The 15,267-nt window shown below is 56.2% G+C and overlaps 1 protein-coding gene across 6 annotated transcripts in view; it reads left to right on the forward strand.

Moving 5' to 3' along the window:
* KIF17 (kinesin family member 17) overlaps positions 1-15,267 on the forward strand; it is a 43,803-nt gene that overhangs the window by 1,113 nt on the left and 27,423 nt on the right. For all 6 annotated transcript variants that reach the window (XM_032392141.1, XM_032392114.1, XM_032392128.1 and 3 more), the window contains exons 2-5: positions 4,862-5,008; positions 6,020-6,121; positions 10,928-11,117; positions 14,150-14,602. In XM_032392141.1, coding sequence (XP_032248032.1) covers positions 4,862-5,008; positions 6,020-6,121; positions 10,928-11,117; positions 14,150-14,602 — 892 coding nt within the window. The remainder of the gene's footprint in view (positions 1-4,861; positions 5,009-6,019; positions 6,122-10,927; positions 11,118-14,149; positions 14,603-15,267) is intronic.

The following is a 15,267-nucleotide window of genomic DNA, read 5'->3' on the forward strand; positions in this document are numbered from 1 at the left end:
TTCCTGAACCCACTGTTTCCAAAATGCACTTTAGAACCTTTGTTGTTTTCGCTGGCAGGCCAGTTAACATCCTTCAGAGCACCTCCTTTGGCTGCCCCATCTCTTCTACCAAGGCTCAGTCAAAGCCCTTGAGAGCGTTGAAGTGTTGGTTCTGAAGCCCAGAACTCCCCAGTGGTCAGGGCCCGATGGAAATGATGCCCGGGGGACGAGGGCAGCTCTCCCCTAGGTTGTGGTCCCAGATGCTGGGGATGGCCAGGCCGTCCTTCTGTTGTCCGGCACTCCCAGGCTGGAAGGGACCTGAAGGGTTGTGTCTGGTCACCCCCCCCATTGGGTCCTCGAATGTCCACCCAGTGGCAGGAGTTCACTCTTCCCAAAGCAGCCCCTTTCCCCTTTGCTTCTTGGCTCCTAGAAGACCGTTCTGCATGGTGAGCCAGAGTCAGCCTCTCTTTCAGCCACCTGCCGTGGCTCTGTCCCTGAGGCCCTACAGACCTCCTCTGCTCCCTTGCCCAGGATTGGCCCCTTAGAGATTTAAAGATTCCGAGCTTGAGTCCTCCTTGGCCTTGTTCATGGGTCCCTGCCTCATCCTGGAAGCAATCCCCTGAGCACGCTTCCCTCATCAGGGTCCTCAGGAAACCCCAGCCCAGGGTGGGAGACACTAAGGACACAGTGGCTCTATCACATCTCCCCTCTGGCTCTCCCTCCTGTCCTGAGTTCCCCCACTACTTGGGATTCTCTGCCAGACACCTGCCTCCCTCTGGACATCCCCCAGAGCCTCGCATTCAACACGACAGCAGCTCGTTTTCATTCCTTCATCTACTCGGGTAGCAAGTAGCAGCTCCACACCAGCCCCGTCCTCAGCTTGGGGAGCACAGCCCTGAAGGAGTCATAGGCTCTGCCCTCTGTGAGCTCATGGTCAGGGGGAGGAGCAGCTAAGCTAATAGCTACAATCTAAGGTGATGAAGAGGAGGAAAAGCCTGGGGCACGTTGGCAGCTAGAGAACCTGGGCTTGGAGGGCATGGGAAGGGAGGGGAAGGCTGGGAGGGCTTCCTGAAAGTGGTGAGGTTTAAGTTGAGACCTCAAGAATGAGAGGAGTAGGTAAGAAGGTGGAGGAAAGGGCCTTCCAGGTGGAGGCCTACATTTGACTCTGTGGACATGTATAGAGCTGCAGTCCTCATCCCTGGTGGGGAAACTGAGGTCAGGAGTATCACAGAATGAATTGGGGTGGTTTTGATACCCAGCACAGTGCCTGGTCCCCTGCTCCATCCTGCTGCCTCCCATTAAATGAGCAGCACGCAAAGCACAGCTCAGGTGGCTCTGAGCCAGGAGCAGCTGCACCGTTAGGGCCAGGGGGCCGTGTGTCTGCCCTTCGGGGCTCTGAGCCCGCTTCCGGGCTCTCCCAGGGCTTCTGCCGCCTCCACGGGGCCTCCTGTCCAGGCCCTTGCCTTTGGGTCCCTATTGCACAAAGCCGCCAGCACTTCTGACCGCCCCGTCTTGCCCTTTTCTTTCCTGCTTCTCCAGCCCTCAAATCCAGTCCCTATTCCTGATCTTCTCCGACGCTGGCTGATCTCTTTGGCTTTCCTGAGTGCTGCCCACCCCAGACCCACCCTTCTGCCCACTCAGCACATTCTCACGGGAGCTCCTCACCTCCGCACCTGGCCCGCCGCCTGGTCCACGGGCTCTTTCCCAGCCGGCGACTTTGCCATCTGCCCCTTCTCCCGGCTTCACACCCATGGCCTTAGATTTGCCCCTGATGAGCTGCCCCCAGCCCACACACGGGCCAGGTACTGTGGTTTCTACGATGCCCAGATGTCAATGCAGTAGAAGCCATAGGATTCGGTCCCTGGATGGGATATTCAGCGGTTTGCTTGGGAAGGGGCAGAAGGGGGACATGAGGCAATATAAGACAGATGCTCTTAAAACATTTTTTTAAGGTTTATTGATTTCAGAGAGAGAGAGAGAGAGAAATGCAAGCAGGGGGTGGGGCAGAGGGAGAGAAGCAGACTCCCTGCTGAGCACAGAACCCGATGTGGGGCTCAGTCCCAAGACCTGGAGATCAGGACCTGAGCTGAAATCAGGAGTTGGACGCTTGACCGACGGAGCCACCCAGGTGCCCCGGGACAGATGCTTTTTATTTCAGTTGCAATAGTTATGTGTTTAATGTAAAGTAGAAAAAATACTTAGCACATCCAACCTGTAATGCAGTTTCATGGGAATTACAGGTGAGGATGACAGCAAGTTAAAGAGTCTGTTAGCAGCTGATTTCCTGCAAGTCCGCCGGTTAGCACTAGAGCGGGGAGACGGGCAGGACCTGGGGTGGAGGTACAGAGTGGCCCACATTTAGGACCCATTCCACGGGCAGGCTCGTCCCTTGAAGATCTGGAGGCATCACTTGATGGGTGAGACCTTTTTGAAATCTTGTGTTTTGCCTTAAAAATGCACATAAAATTGTTTTCTGCTTCACTCCAGAACAATGCTGTTCTGTAGAACTTTCTGCAGTGGTGGAAATGTTCTGTATCGGGGCTACCCCGGCCATCGGTGGCAGGTGAGCCCTTGAACTGAGGCTAGTGCTACTGAAGGACTGAATTTTAATTTTGTTTAAAATCAAGCTGAATTGGGACGCCTGGGTGGCTCAGTCGGTTGGGCGTCTGCCTTCGGCTCGGGTCATGATCCTGGGGTCCTGGGATCAAGCCCCGCATCGGGCTCCCTGCTCCGCGGGGAGCCTGCTTCTCCCTCTCCCACTCCCCCTGCTTGTGTTCCCTCTCTCGCTGTGTCTCTCTCTGTCAAATAAATAAATAAAATCTTTAAAAATAAATAAATAAAATAAAATCAAGTTAAATTTGAATAACTACATGTGGCTAGTGGCCGCCACATGGAACAGCACAGCTCTGGAGCAATGATTTCCAATACAAATGTAATGTGAGCCATGTACTTAATTTAAATGTTCTAGTAACCACATTTTATTTTATTTTATTTTATTAAGATATTTGTTGTTTTATATAATATGATTTGTGATAGGTGTGACTTTTTAAATTTTTAACTTAATTTTTTAAAGATTTTTATTTTTTATTTTTTAGAGAGAGCGTAAGCAGGGGTGAAGGGCAGTGGGAGAGGGAGAGAGAGAATCTTAAGCAGCCTCCACGCCCAGCACGGAGCCCCCACGCGGGGCTCGATCTCACGACCCTGAGATCCTGACCTGAGCCTAAACCAAGAGTCAGACGCTCAACCTACTGAGCATTTTAGAAAGGGAAAGGAAATAAAGGGAAATTAGCTTTAATAATAGATTCTGTTGGGTGCCTGGGTGGCTCAGTTGGTTAAGCGACTGCCTTCAGCTCAGGTCATGATCCTGGAGTCCCGGGATCGAGTCCCGCATCGGGCTCCCTGCTCGGCAGGGAGTCTGCTTCTCCCTCTGACCCTCCTCCCTCTCATGCTCTCTGTCTCTCATTCTCTCTCTCTCAAATAAATAAATAAAATCTTTAAAAAAAATAATAATAGATTCTGTTTAACCCAGTATATCCAAAATATTATTTCAAGAAAACATACTAATAAATGTTGTCATTGTATAGTAACAGTGAGATATTTTTCATTCTTTCTTCATGCAAAGTCTTTGAAATCAGCTATGTGTTTTACATTGTAGCATGTCTCCATGCAGATGCTAAAGGGTCAACAGTTAAAATGAAATGAAACAAAAAATAAAGTGATGTTTAATGGAAAAACATTTTGTACTGGTTCAGTTAAGTGTAAATGCACTAAAATCAGATCAAATAAATTCAGTTTCTCAGTCTCACTGAGCCCATTTCTAGTATGGCTCGTGGCTACCCTACCTGACAGTGAAGCAGTCTCTATTTTTGTGTAGAATACCTTCTTTGGGTTTCGGTGACACTGATACTCTGGGCCCTGCATCATGTTGATCACCGGGGCTGCAGGTGTCCCCGGCTCTGAGGAGCCCAGCAGGTGATCAGGCTGCCCTTGCCTACCCCTCCCCCCCGCAGGGGGCTGTCCCTGTGTGCAGCCCCCCACCCTCTGATGAGGTGCAGGAACCCACACAGTGGTCAGGGCTTCCTTGGACAAAGGAGAGGTGTTCGTCCAGTTCTGCCCATAAAAATGAGGCGTAGTCCTCAGAGAAGCTGTGAATTGTGACTTTGGGCCTCCTTCAGCAGCGGTCCCTGGGGATCCCGAGCCCCACGGTGGTCCACAGGATGGGTCTTTGCAGTGTCGCTGGGCGTAGATGCCAGGTGGGCCCTCGGGGCCTGGGAGCAGCTCTCCTGTGCTGACACAGGCTCCCCCCTCCCCCATGCTGAGTTCTAGAATCAATGAGCTCATGAGCTCTGCAAGGGCAGGGACTGGGGTCGCGCCTTGTTCATCCCTGTGTCCCGGCTGGAGCGTGGTGCCCATGCCTATGGAAAGAATAAATGTGTCCATGAATGAAGACTGACTTTAGGGCTGCTCCTGGTTTCCTTCTTTCCTTCTCTCCCCTCCTCCCTGCTCTACCTGCCCTCGGCCTCTGACCCCTCTGCACCCCGTCAGCCTGGAAGGCTGTCCTCTTCCTGACACCTGTCAGAACCCCGAGCCACCTTTTAGCTCCCCCACTCTGTCCGCCCTACCCAGGAGGCTCTGTGATGCCCCCCCTTGCACCCCCTCTCCTTGCCCGCTCCCTGGACACCTGCACTTGCCTCGTATGAGGATCACTTGTGTGTGTCAGTCTCCCCACCAGGAGGTGAGCTCCTTGGGGACACAGCTGGGACTTACTCATCTCTGCACCTCCTGCCGGCCAGGTGCCGTCATGGTGGACGAGCCGGGGAGGGACCCCGAGTGCCACCGGGCTGGCCAGCCTGACAACCGGGGTTGTGGTCCCCCCACGCAGGGTGTCACTGAGGGCTACAATGGCACCATCTTCGCTTATGGCCAGACGGGCAGCGGGAAGTCCTTTACCATGCAGGGCCTGCCGGACCCATCTTCGCAGAGAGGCATCATCCCCAGGGCCTTCGAGCACGTTTTCGAGAGTGTCCAGGTAGGGGCCTCGCGGCGGGAAGGGGAGCGCCGGCGGGAAGGGTCTGGGGGCCCCCCTGGACGTTCGGGCGATGGGTCCCGGAGCGCCGGTGCCCTACAGCGAGGACTCTGAGCCTGTGGGAGCCTGCTGTGACCCGACACACACGAGCAGAGGCAGGCTCTGGTTTCCGAAAGGGGGTGGGAGAACTTCACATTGAGAAAATTCTGCCTCCCAGTTCCATGCTTTTCTCCTGCCATTTTTGGACTTTAGCATTGCACTTGCTGTCCCACGCGGACCCGATGACCCAGAGCACCGGCCCGAGAAGCGGTTGTAACGATCAGAGCCTCCCTTTTTTATTAAGCAGCTGCTACAGACCAGGCCTAGTGCAAAGCCCTTTGCATCATTGCAACCCCCACCCTGGCCCCGGGAGGTCACCACTGTCCCCATTTTTGAGATAGGGAAGCCCAGGCTTATTGCCCTTCTATGCTGGGCAAGACCGATGAGGTCTCAGCTACAGGTGAGAATTGCTCCGGTGGTCACCCCTGGCCATGAGCAGAGATTCCTGCATCAGGGAAATGGCAGGGTGGGGACTGCGACCCCGGTCAGCCGCAGAGCCTACCGTACCTGCTCCCAGGACTCATTTTGGTGCCCCCCCACCAGGAACATTTGCGACAAGGAGAGATCAGACCATAACCAGTGCTTGGTCCTTACCTGTGGCCTCAGTTTCCCTACCTGAGTAAGGGGGAGGCCTCTCTCATTTCGTTTCCCCTGAGGCTGTGGAGAGAGCATGCGACAGTAGCAATATGAGAATTATGCAATCAGAGGAGCCCGGGGGGCCCACCGAGCTGGAGAGGAGGGGCGGGCGGCTGACCAGGCAGGCGGGCAGGGCCAGGAGGGTTGGGGACTCCCCTCCCCTTGAGGTCGTCGCCTCTCCTGCCGCGATGTCCTTCCGTGACGTCCTGGCTGCAGAGGGGGAAGGCGACAGGGCCAGCGTTGGCAGGCTTCTTTGCTGTCCCTGTCCACGCCCTGCAGTGTGCAGAGAATACCAAGTTCCTGGTCCGGGCCTCCTACCTGGAGATCTACAATGAAGATGTCCGTGACCTTCTGGGGGCTGACACCAAGCAGAAGCTGGAGGTGGGCGCGGACGTGGCCGGGGCAGGGAGGGGCAGGGGAAGGGTGGAGGTTGGCATCGGGAGGAGCTCCCTCAGAAGCACGGGGAAGGTATCCTGGGGGCACATGCACCGGTTCAGACTAGAGTGGGGACTTTTGAACTTGAATTTTGGAGGATTCTCAGAGTGCTTGTTGCAGGGGAGGGGCTCACCGGCCTACCCCCGACCACACAGTGGGGGACTGGACCTCACCTGGGGTCATGCCACCTATATCTGGTGAAGTAGATGGCGTCTTGTGATAGATTTCATTTGAAAAATGGGTTCCACTTCTAAAAATATTACTTTGAAAATCTCTAAGGGCCCAAAAAGCTAGAAAGACGGTGATTATGATTATCATTTATTGAGCACGATTTACTGACTGCTTTAGGCACATGATCTTATTACTAGTCCCAGCGATCCTGTTGGGTAGCTGCTGTCCCCAGTCTCCCAGTGTGGGAAGGCACGCTTAGGTTAATTCACTTGTCTATGTGTGTGGCCAAAACTGGACTTGAACCCAGGTCTGTTTGACTTCAAGGTCCTGAATCTCAACCATCCCATTTCATGGCTGTTCGTGGCCTCAGATTCTGGGACTTTGTTCCCCTTTGCAAGGGGTCTGGTGCAGGGCGCCCAAGGACCGGTGACCTGACCCTTATAAAGTGAGGACTGAAGAGGGCGGTGAGGATGAGCCGCTCGCAGAGCCCAAAGCACAGAAGGCATTCAGCGTGCTGCTGTGAGGGGGTCACACAAGACAGGCAGGACTTGGCTGACCCTTTGGGGAGCCCAGCGAGGTCAAGTGACCTGCCAGGACCAGACAGCCAGTTGGTGGCAAGGTTGGACCCAGGTCTAGGCCTGAGTGTGAGGCCTGGATTATGTGTCCTCTCTGGGACTCTTTAAATGCTGGGTGGGCCAGGTCAGGGCCAAGGGGGAGGGGCCCGCACAGGGGTGGGGAAGGGGGGGGGCTGAAGCCATCCTGTGGCCAGAATGCCGGGGGCTGCCCGACTTCCATGCTTCTTACCTGACCAAGCAACCAAGAGGCCCACCTCCTTCAGAGTCAGAATGCCCGAGTTGGAGCGTCACCCCCAAGGTTGCCATGGAGATTCCCATTTTATGGGTGAAATTGTCTGAGAGAATGTGACTTGCCTGAGGCTAGGAAGCCACAGAGGCAGGGTTGGACATTTTCTTTCTTTTTTAAAAAAGGTTTTTTAAATGAACGAATGAATGAATGAATGAATGAAATAGAGCGTGTGCTAGTGCAGGGAGGGGCAGAGACGGAGGGGGAGGAAGAGGGAAAGAATCCCAAGCAGACTCTGCGCTGAGCACGGAGCCCAGCACGGGGCTTGATCTCATGACCCTGAGCTGAAAATCAAGAGTTGGACGCTCAACCATCAGCTATCAACGGACTGAGCCACCCGGGCATCCCCAGGGTTGGACATTTTCTGTGACAAACTGCTTGAGTCTCCCCAGGGCACATGCCTTGACAGCCACGGGAAGGGGGGGCAGAACCAGGTGAAGGGGCTGCCGCCGATGCCTCCCGGCCCTCCTGACCCCCGGTGACCTCTAGATTGGACAGGATGTCGGAATCACCTGGGTCCCCCCAATCCCCCTATTCAGCTTGAGCCTCCTACTTGTCCCCTGACCACCCCCCCCCCACTGGCCCTGGGTTCACCCGTGGGGTCTGTGAGTTCCTCTCTGACCTGCGACCACTCTTTGATCCAAGTGAACAGATCAGACCCCAGGGAGCAGCTGTCTTTAAAAATGTGTTTGTTCTGGCCATACTCTGGAAAAATCCCTAAGAATTTGAGCTGGAAAAACCCTTGAGAGCTTCTAGTCGGCCCTTTCCTAGTACAGATGAGGAAACTGAGTCCCAGGGAAGGGAAGGGACGTGGCCAAGGCCACACAGCTAATTACTGGTAACGGTATTGGTACCAGAACTTGTGGGATCTGAATGGTCAGGTGCTTCCCTGCCAGAATTTTTTGGGGTCAGCAATATAGAGACTGCCTAGGGGCCAGTAGTGGGGTTCCGGCCAAGGGAGGTGCATCCATCATGCAGCAAAGACTGGGATGACCTCCGGGTGCCAGGCGCCAGGCCATGTGCTACAGCGGGTCCCCACGGGTGTGTGACCTCCCTTCCTCCCAGGCCCCATCCCGACGGGGCCGCGGCCTGGCACCTCCTCCTCAGCTCCTGACAAACACAGCAGCGCTTTGCTCGTTCTATGCAGGAACCTCCAGCCGCCCACCTGGAGTCTTTCTACTGTCTTCTCTATCCTGGAGCTGGAGCAGCTGAGTCATAGCTCAGCCCCCAGACGGGGAAAAGGTGGGGTGGGGAGGAAGGCACAGGACGTTGCTCCCACGTGTCAGTCCCAAAAGGCCAGCCTGGGGGATCAGGGTCCCCACCCCCACCCCCGCCAACCTGCACTGGGGCAGCAGGGGGCCCTCCTCCCCTCCTTCCACACCCAGGACTCTAGAATGGCCTCCATTACCCAGGCCCTGAGGGCCAGCAGCTGTGCCCCTGCCCCATGTGGGCCCCAGGCCCCAGGCTTGGTGAGTCAGGCTGCCCGGGGGGCGGGGGCGGGGGCTGCCAGTGACAGGTGCCCTCCGAGACACTCCCCGCCGCCGGTGCAAGGGGGCGGGTGTGTGTGTGTGACCCGCTGTCCCCTGGAGAAGGCGCAGATGGTTGCTCCTGGGAACCTCAGAACAGCCTTAGGAGGAGGTGCTGCTCTGATCCTTTATTACAGAGGAGGAAACTGAGGCAATGCACCTGGGTAAGACCAGCCGCCAGGCACACAGTCAGGAAAGGGTGAGGCTGGATTTGAATCCAGGTGTCCAGGCCCCACAGCACGGGCTCTGAACCCGTGCTTAACACAGGGCCTGAAGGTTTTGGTGATTAGTGGTGAGTAGATCAGCCGGGTGAGGGATTTGGGGAGGCAGAGTTTCACTCCCTCCCTCAACCACCACCACCAACCACCCTCATGGAGGCAGCCCACGCTGGGCGGTGGAGGTGAGGCCCTCACCACCTCTCAGTGTACTGGGGTCCCGTGTCAGGAGCGCCTCCTCCCTGGGGGCGTCTGCCCCTCGCTGGCCGCATCCCAGCATCCCAGCCGTTGCCATGGTGCCCAGGCTCCGGGCTGGGTCTCAGGGAGGAGCAGTTACTCGGGCACTCAGAGCCTCCCTGGGAGAGCAGGGCTGAGGCCTACAAATAGGGCAGTGGCTTCCCTACTTGAAGGCTCACCCCCGCCCCCGTGCCCTGTGCTGGTGGCACCCCTCCGCGTACCCACTGGACTGGCTTTTAGCTCCATCCTCTTCTCAGTCCTCATAGTGGTCTTGCAGAAATAGAATTTATCATCATCTGACAGAAGAGGGAACCAGGACGAAGAGAGGCAAATTGACTTCTCCAACCAGCAAGGGGGCAGAGCCAGGTCTCTAACCCTGGAGGGCTGCCCGACTAGGAGACTAGGAGCCTGCTGCTCCCCCAGAGGCTGGATCAACCGCTCACTCCCCAGGGCCCAGGGCCCAGGCCGAGGTCACAGCAGGAGGCAGCCCAGGCCCCCGGGGCCTGGTGATGGGAGCCAGAGGGCACTACCAGAGCATTTCAGACCGGCTTCAACCACCCTCTACAAGGTCTCCTGCTTCTGGCCTTGGTGCTCCATCCTCACCCCCACGTCCTAGGTCAAGGTCAGCCCTTTGTCATTTCAAACTTCAGTTTCTGTGGGATGCTCCAGCCTCTCCATACTCTGCTTCTGGAGTCTTCCATCGCCTGGGACCCCACAGCTTCCCTGATAGTAATAGCTCTGTGACCTTCAGCAAATCCCTTCCCAGTCTGTGCCTCGGTTGCTTTTCTGTTCTGGGAAGCCCAGTCCTTCAGTCTGGGCCTGGGGGTTTCTCCGCACTCGAGCAGATAGGGCGAGCCTGTGTGCCCACCCCCCACCCCACGCAGTAGCGGCCCGGCCCCACGTGGGACCCCGAAGCTGCCTGAAGCACCGGAGCCTTCTGTGGCTCAGACCAGCAGGGAGGGGACTTGTCCTAATTCATTCTGCTCTCGCCAGAGTGGTTTTATTTCCTCACACTTGAAAAATATTGCATTTCACAGCTCTGTGTCAGCAACAAAACAACTTGGCTGCCTGAAGAGCAAGCAGGGAGCAGTCAGATAAATTAATTTACTCGCTGCCATCACGCTGACGCCTGGAGGCTGGTTTGAGCTGCGGGCCAGTGGGAGTTCTGGGCAGCAAATAGCCCTTTGCCGGCCACGATCCAAGGGCCTGGGAACGTTCCTATTTCCCTGGAGCCAGAGCAGAGAGGCGACCAGGGGCCGTGTCGACCGGGCAAAAGAGCAGCTTTCAGAGCCCTCGGGTGGCTACAGGGTCAGCCCCTGGAAGCTGAAGCTCCCAGTCTAGAAAGGCCCTTCGTAATAATCGCACCACCACCAACAGTGAGGACAGCGCCTGGCGTTACGGAGCACTTGCCTGGTGCCAGGCCCTGTGCCAAGCCTTGGACGGGCCTTATTTGACAGAATCCCCACCACATCCCTAAGAGACGCGTATCTCATACCCATTTTACAGATGTGGAAACTGAGGCCCGGGGAGGTTAAGTTACTGGCTCAAGGTCCCACAACAAGGAAGAGGTGGGGTGGGTTTGAGGCTGGTTCCACCTGGAACAAAGCCCCTGCCTGTTGCAGGGACCTTGAGGTGCCACCCTGCACTGCAGGAGGGCGGAGGGGGCCTGAACTGGGCCCTTCACTGGGTTCCTTGGGGATCCCTGCCCCCACCCGGCTCTGACCCGTCCCTCCTGCCCACAGCTGAAGGAGCACCCGGAGAAGGGGGTGTACGTGAAGGGGCTCTCCATGCACACGGTGCACAACGTGGCCCAGTGCGAGCACATCATGGAGACGGGCTGGAAGAACCGCTCGGTGGGCTACACGCTGATGAACAAGGACTCTTCCCGCTCCCACTCCATCTTCACCATCAGCATCGAGATCTACGCCGTGGGTACGTGGGGCTGGTGGGGGCGGGGGAGCCGGAGCTGGGCGCTGAGACCCTTCACCTCCCGGGGCCTCGGGGGCCCCATCTGAAACTGGGAGAAGATGCTCGAACTGCCTGGAGGCCACCCAAGAGGACCCTCCCGTACGAGGGCCCACGTTTCCAGGATAAGCGGCATCATCAACAATAATACTGCCGCTGGCAGCTCATACTGAGCACCTACTACATGCCACGCGGCTTCTGTGCGTTAGCTCGGGTACTCCTTGCCACAAGCCCGAGAGGTGGCTGCCAGCATCGTCCCCCGTTTTACAGATGAGGAAACCCAGGTCCCGCAACTATAAAGCGTCAGAGCTGGCCCTCGATCCCTGGACCTTTTGGAGTCTCCTCTTTCTGTCAGGGCTCCCCACGCTTCAGTCATCTCCCCCGTCCCCCTTTCTGAAAGAGTCCCTGAGAAGGGAAGAGGAAGGGAAGAAACTCGTATTTATTTCTGGCCGTTGGTGGCCGCTGTGCTAAGCACTTCATAGGCTTCCTTCCGTTTACAGCCCACAGAAGTCCTAGAGGCAGGCATTCTAATGGCCATTTTACAGACAGGAAAACTGAGGCTCTGAGAGGGCCGAGGCTTGCTTGTGCAGGGTCCCACCGATAAGCGGGGGAGCTGGGATTTGAACCCCAGTCTCTCTGACATCTGGGCTTTTCCAAGTAACACGACAGCTGCCTCCGGGTCCATCATGAATAGAACTCTCGAGAGCACTACAGTGGGAAACAGCCTCGGCCCAACCAGAAACATAATTCTGGAGAGATCCCCGACCCAAGGTCAAAGCCGGGGTACCTCCTACGACATCGCCCAGCATGTGTGGTGACCTGGCCCCAGGCCAACCGCCTGGTGCTTGCTGGGTCTGAGTCTCCCCAGGGTGCTGATAGGGGTTGGGCAGGGTCAGTGAGGTCAAAACGTCATGCGGTGAGGCTGTGGGGGGGGCAGGGCAGGGACTAGGGCAGGTGAGGACACATCTGGAGGGAGGAGGACAGAGTGCCTTTGGGGGCGCCTCTTGGTCTTTGCAGAAGGGTTTGAAGGATGTAGCAGGCTGCCGGGAAACAGGCTTTTAAACAAATTTATTTATTTATTTTTTAGAGAGCGAGTGTGTGAGTGGGGGGAGGGGCAGAGGGAGAGGGAGAATCTCAAGCAGGCTCCACACTAGGCATGGAGCCTGATGTGGGGCTCCATCTCATGACCCCAAGATCACGACCTGAGCCAAAATCAAGAGTCGGACACTTAACCAACGGAGCCACCCAGGCGCCCTGCAAACAAATTTAAAAGATGTTTTTCATTTTCGTTATAAAATAAGTTCAGTAAAGCTATTTAGGAATTACAGAAAGGTAGGTAAAATTACTCATAAACACAACTATTAGCATTTAAGCGTATTGGGGTTTTTTGGTCCTTTTTATCCTATGAAATTTATAAACACAGTCGAACTCTTCTGTTGTATTGAGTTTCTCCCCTGCGTTCCATTCCCCGCGCCATCCCTGAGCATCGTTCCTGCCGTGTCTTTGTGACCATGCGTGCCGGCTAAAGGACAGCGCATCTCTCGTGCGCTTTTCTAACCAATCCTTAGAAGGCGGTGAGGTTTTTTTCCCGTCTTGGGGTGGTGTAAATAATGCCACGATGAACATCTTGGTGCACCAAGCCTTTTCTGCTTTTAGAGTCATTTCCTCGGATAACATTTCCAGGAGTGGACCTCCTGGGGCGAAGGATACAAACCTGTTTAAGGCTCCTGGTACATTCTGCCAAGAGCACGCTTCCCAGGCCCTCCGTCCTGCTGCTGCTTAAAAAAAAAAAAATAGCCCCCAACCTCAAGCCCCTCACGTGTCCAAGCCTCTCCTGGGTACCAGCCGGACCCCGGGTTGCTGTGTGCATGGACAACACGAGGCCAGTTCTGGTTTCAACCCGCAGGAGACCGAGGAGGAAGCCCCCGCCCCTCCGCCTGCCTCCCCACTCCCATCTCATTGGGAACTGAGTCCAGTGGTTTTCCCCAAGTTTCATAGCTACTAAGACATAGAATCAAGATTGGACCCCCAAGATCTGTGCCTTCAAAACCTGTGCTCTGAGCCCCTGTTACCAGCCAGTGCCTGATGCCTGTCACCCTCAACACAGGGTCGGCCTTGTCTGCACCGCCTTGGTCACCGCAGACCCGGGCTTGTTCTCGGGGGGATGAACCCCTGCTGTGTGCTGGGCCCTGGGTCAACTCTAAAAATGTGCTCTCCTTTTACTTTACTCCTCCCAGCAACCAGCCCGAGCGGGGAGCTACTGTTAGTCTCATTTTGTGGCTGTAAGAATTGAGGACCAGGGAGGTACATGGCTCTGCTAGGGTCACACAGCGAGGAGGAGGCAGGGCTGGGTTGGGAACCAGGGCCAAGAGCCTCCAAAGCCAATGTCTTTTGCAGTGAAGGATACAAGGCTCTGGGTGACCCAATCACATCCCCCCACTCTTGGCCTCACAGGACATCTGGGAGAGCTATTGTGATCACTGAAAGAAATCCCACTGCACTCAGAGAATAGTCTGGACCTTCCAGCCCCTGCTCCCCGAGTCAAGCAGCTCTGTGTTCTTTTTTTTTTTTTTTTTAAGATTTTTTTATTTATTCATTCGAGAGAGATAGAGAGAGAGAGAGAGAGAGCATGAGCAGGGGGAGAAGCAGAGGGAAGGGGAGAAGCAGACTCCCCGCTGAGCAGGGAGCCCGATGCGGGGCTCCATCCCAGGACCCTGGGATCATGACCTGAGCCGAAGGCAGACGCTTAACCATCTGAGCCACCCAGGCGCCCCAGCCCTGTGTTCTGACCTTGGGTCCACCACTTAGCAGTGGTGTGACCTTGGGCCAGTTAGATGCCTTTCTGAGCCTGTTTCCTCTTCTGTAAGATGGGGATGGTGATAGCGCCTCTTTCATGGGCTCCTATGTGGCTGATGGTGGGAGCGCTCGGTGCCTGGTGGCTAAGTGCCCCACGTGGGGCTCACTGAAAGCCCCTTACCCTCCGCCTGGTCCGTCCACAGACGAGCGGGGCAAGGACCATCTCTGTGCCGGCAAGCTGAACCTGGTGGACCTGGCAGGCAGTGAGCGGCAGTCCAAGACGGGTGCCACAGGGGAGCGGCTCAAGGAGGCCACCAAGATCAACCTGTCGCTGTCGGCCCTGGGCAACGTCATCTCGGCCCTGGTGGACGGGCGCTGTAAACACATCCCCTACCGGGACTCGAAGCTGACGCGGCTGCTGCAGGACTCGCTGGGTGGCAACACGAAGACGCTGATGGTGGCCTGCCTGTCACCCGCAGACAACAACTATGACGAGACACTCAGCACGCTCCGCTATGCCAACCGGGCCAAGAACATCAAGAACAAGCCACGCATCAACGAGGACCCAAAGGATGCCCTCCTGCGCGAGTACCAGGAGGAAATCAAGAAGCTGAAGGCGATCCTGGCCCAGCAGATGAGCCCCAGCAACCTGTCAGGTGGGTAGCTGGGGAAGGAGGTGGCAGGAGGGGCCCAGGGCTGGGGACAAAGGCTCTCCCCCTTAGTTTTCTGCCTCCGGCTGCCCATCTGAGAGACGCAGAAGCAAAGCCTCATCTCCTCTCCGCTTCCTGTGAGCATGGCTTTTGAACAGTCAGAGAGAGCCTGCTTGGTGATGGCCGGATGGTATCTGCTCCCTGACGGACCCAGGAAGAGGTCTGTCTGGTCTGCTCCATCAGCCGCGGGCTCTGTTGCCTGCACCCCGCCTCCAGTCTGCGCATCCGCCATCCCACCTCCTCTGTCTGCCTGCTGTCTCTGTGGCAGCGTCGTGATGCTGTGCTGCTGAGCAGTGGGGTGACTCACCCCCCCCACGTCCCGCCCCCTCTCCCACTTAGGCACCTTGTGATCGCAGCTCTCACACCCAGGTGTTTGGCTGTCATCTGGCAAGTAGAAATATATACGTGCAGCAAGGCTTTGCAGGGTCCTTGCAAACACCAAGGTGTTCTTTACCTGAGAACCCCTTGGGGAAGGGAGCACAAAAGAGCCTGAGTCTATTCACTCATCCACCTCCCTACCCACCTTCGTCTCTGTCCATCCATTCTACATACTCATTCATTTACTCACCCATCCACCCATCCATCTACCCATACATCCATCCATCTACCCA

The sequence above is a fragment of the Phoca vitulina genome, unplaced genomic scaffold (genome assembly GCF_004348235.1).
Source record: "Phoca vitulina isolate PV1807 unplaced genomic scaffold, GSC_HSeal_1.0 scaffold2, whole genome shotgun sequence".
In the NCBI taxonomy this organism is placed as follows: domain Eukaryota; kingdom Metazoa; phylum Chordata; class Mammalia; order Carnivora; family Phocidae; genus Phoca; species Phoca vitulina.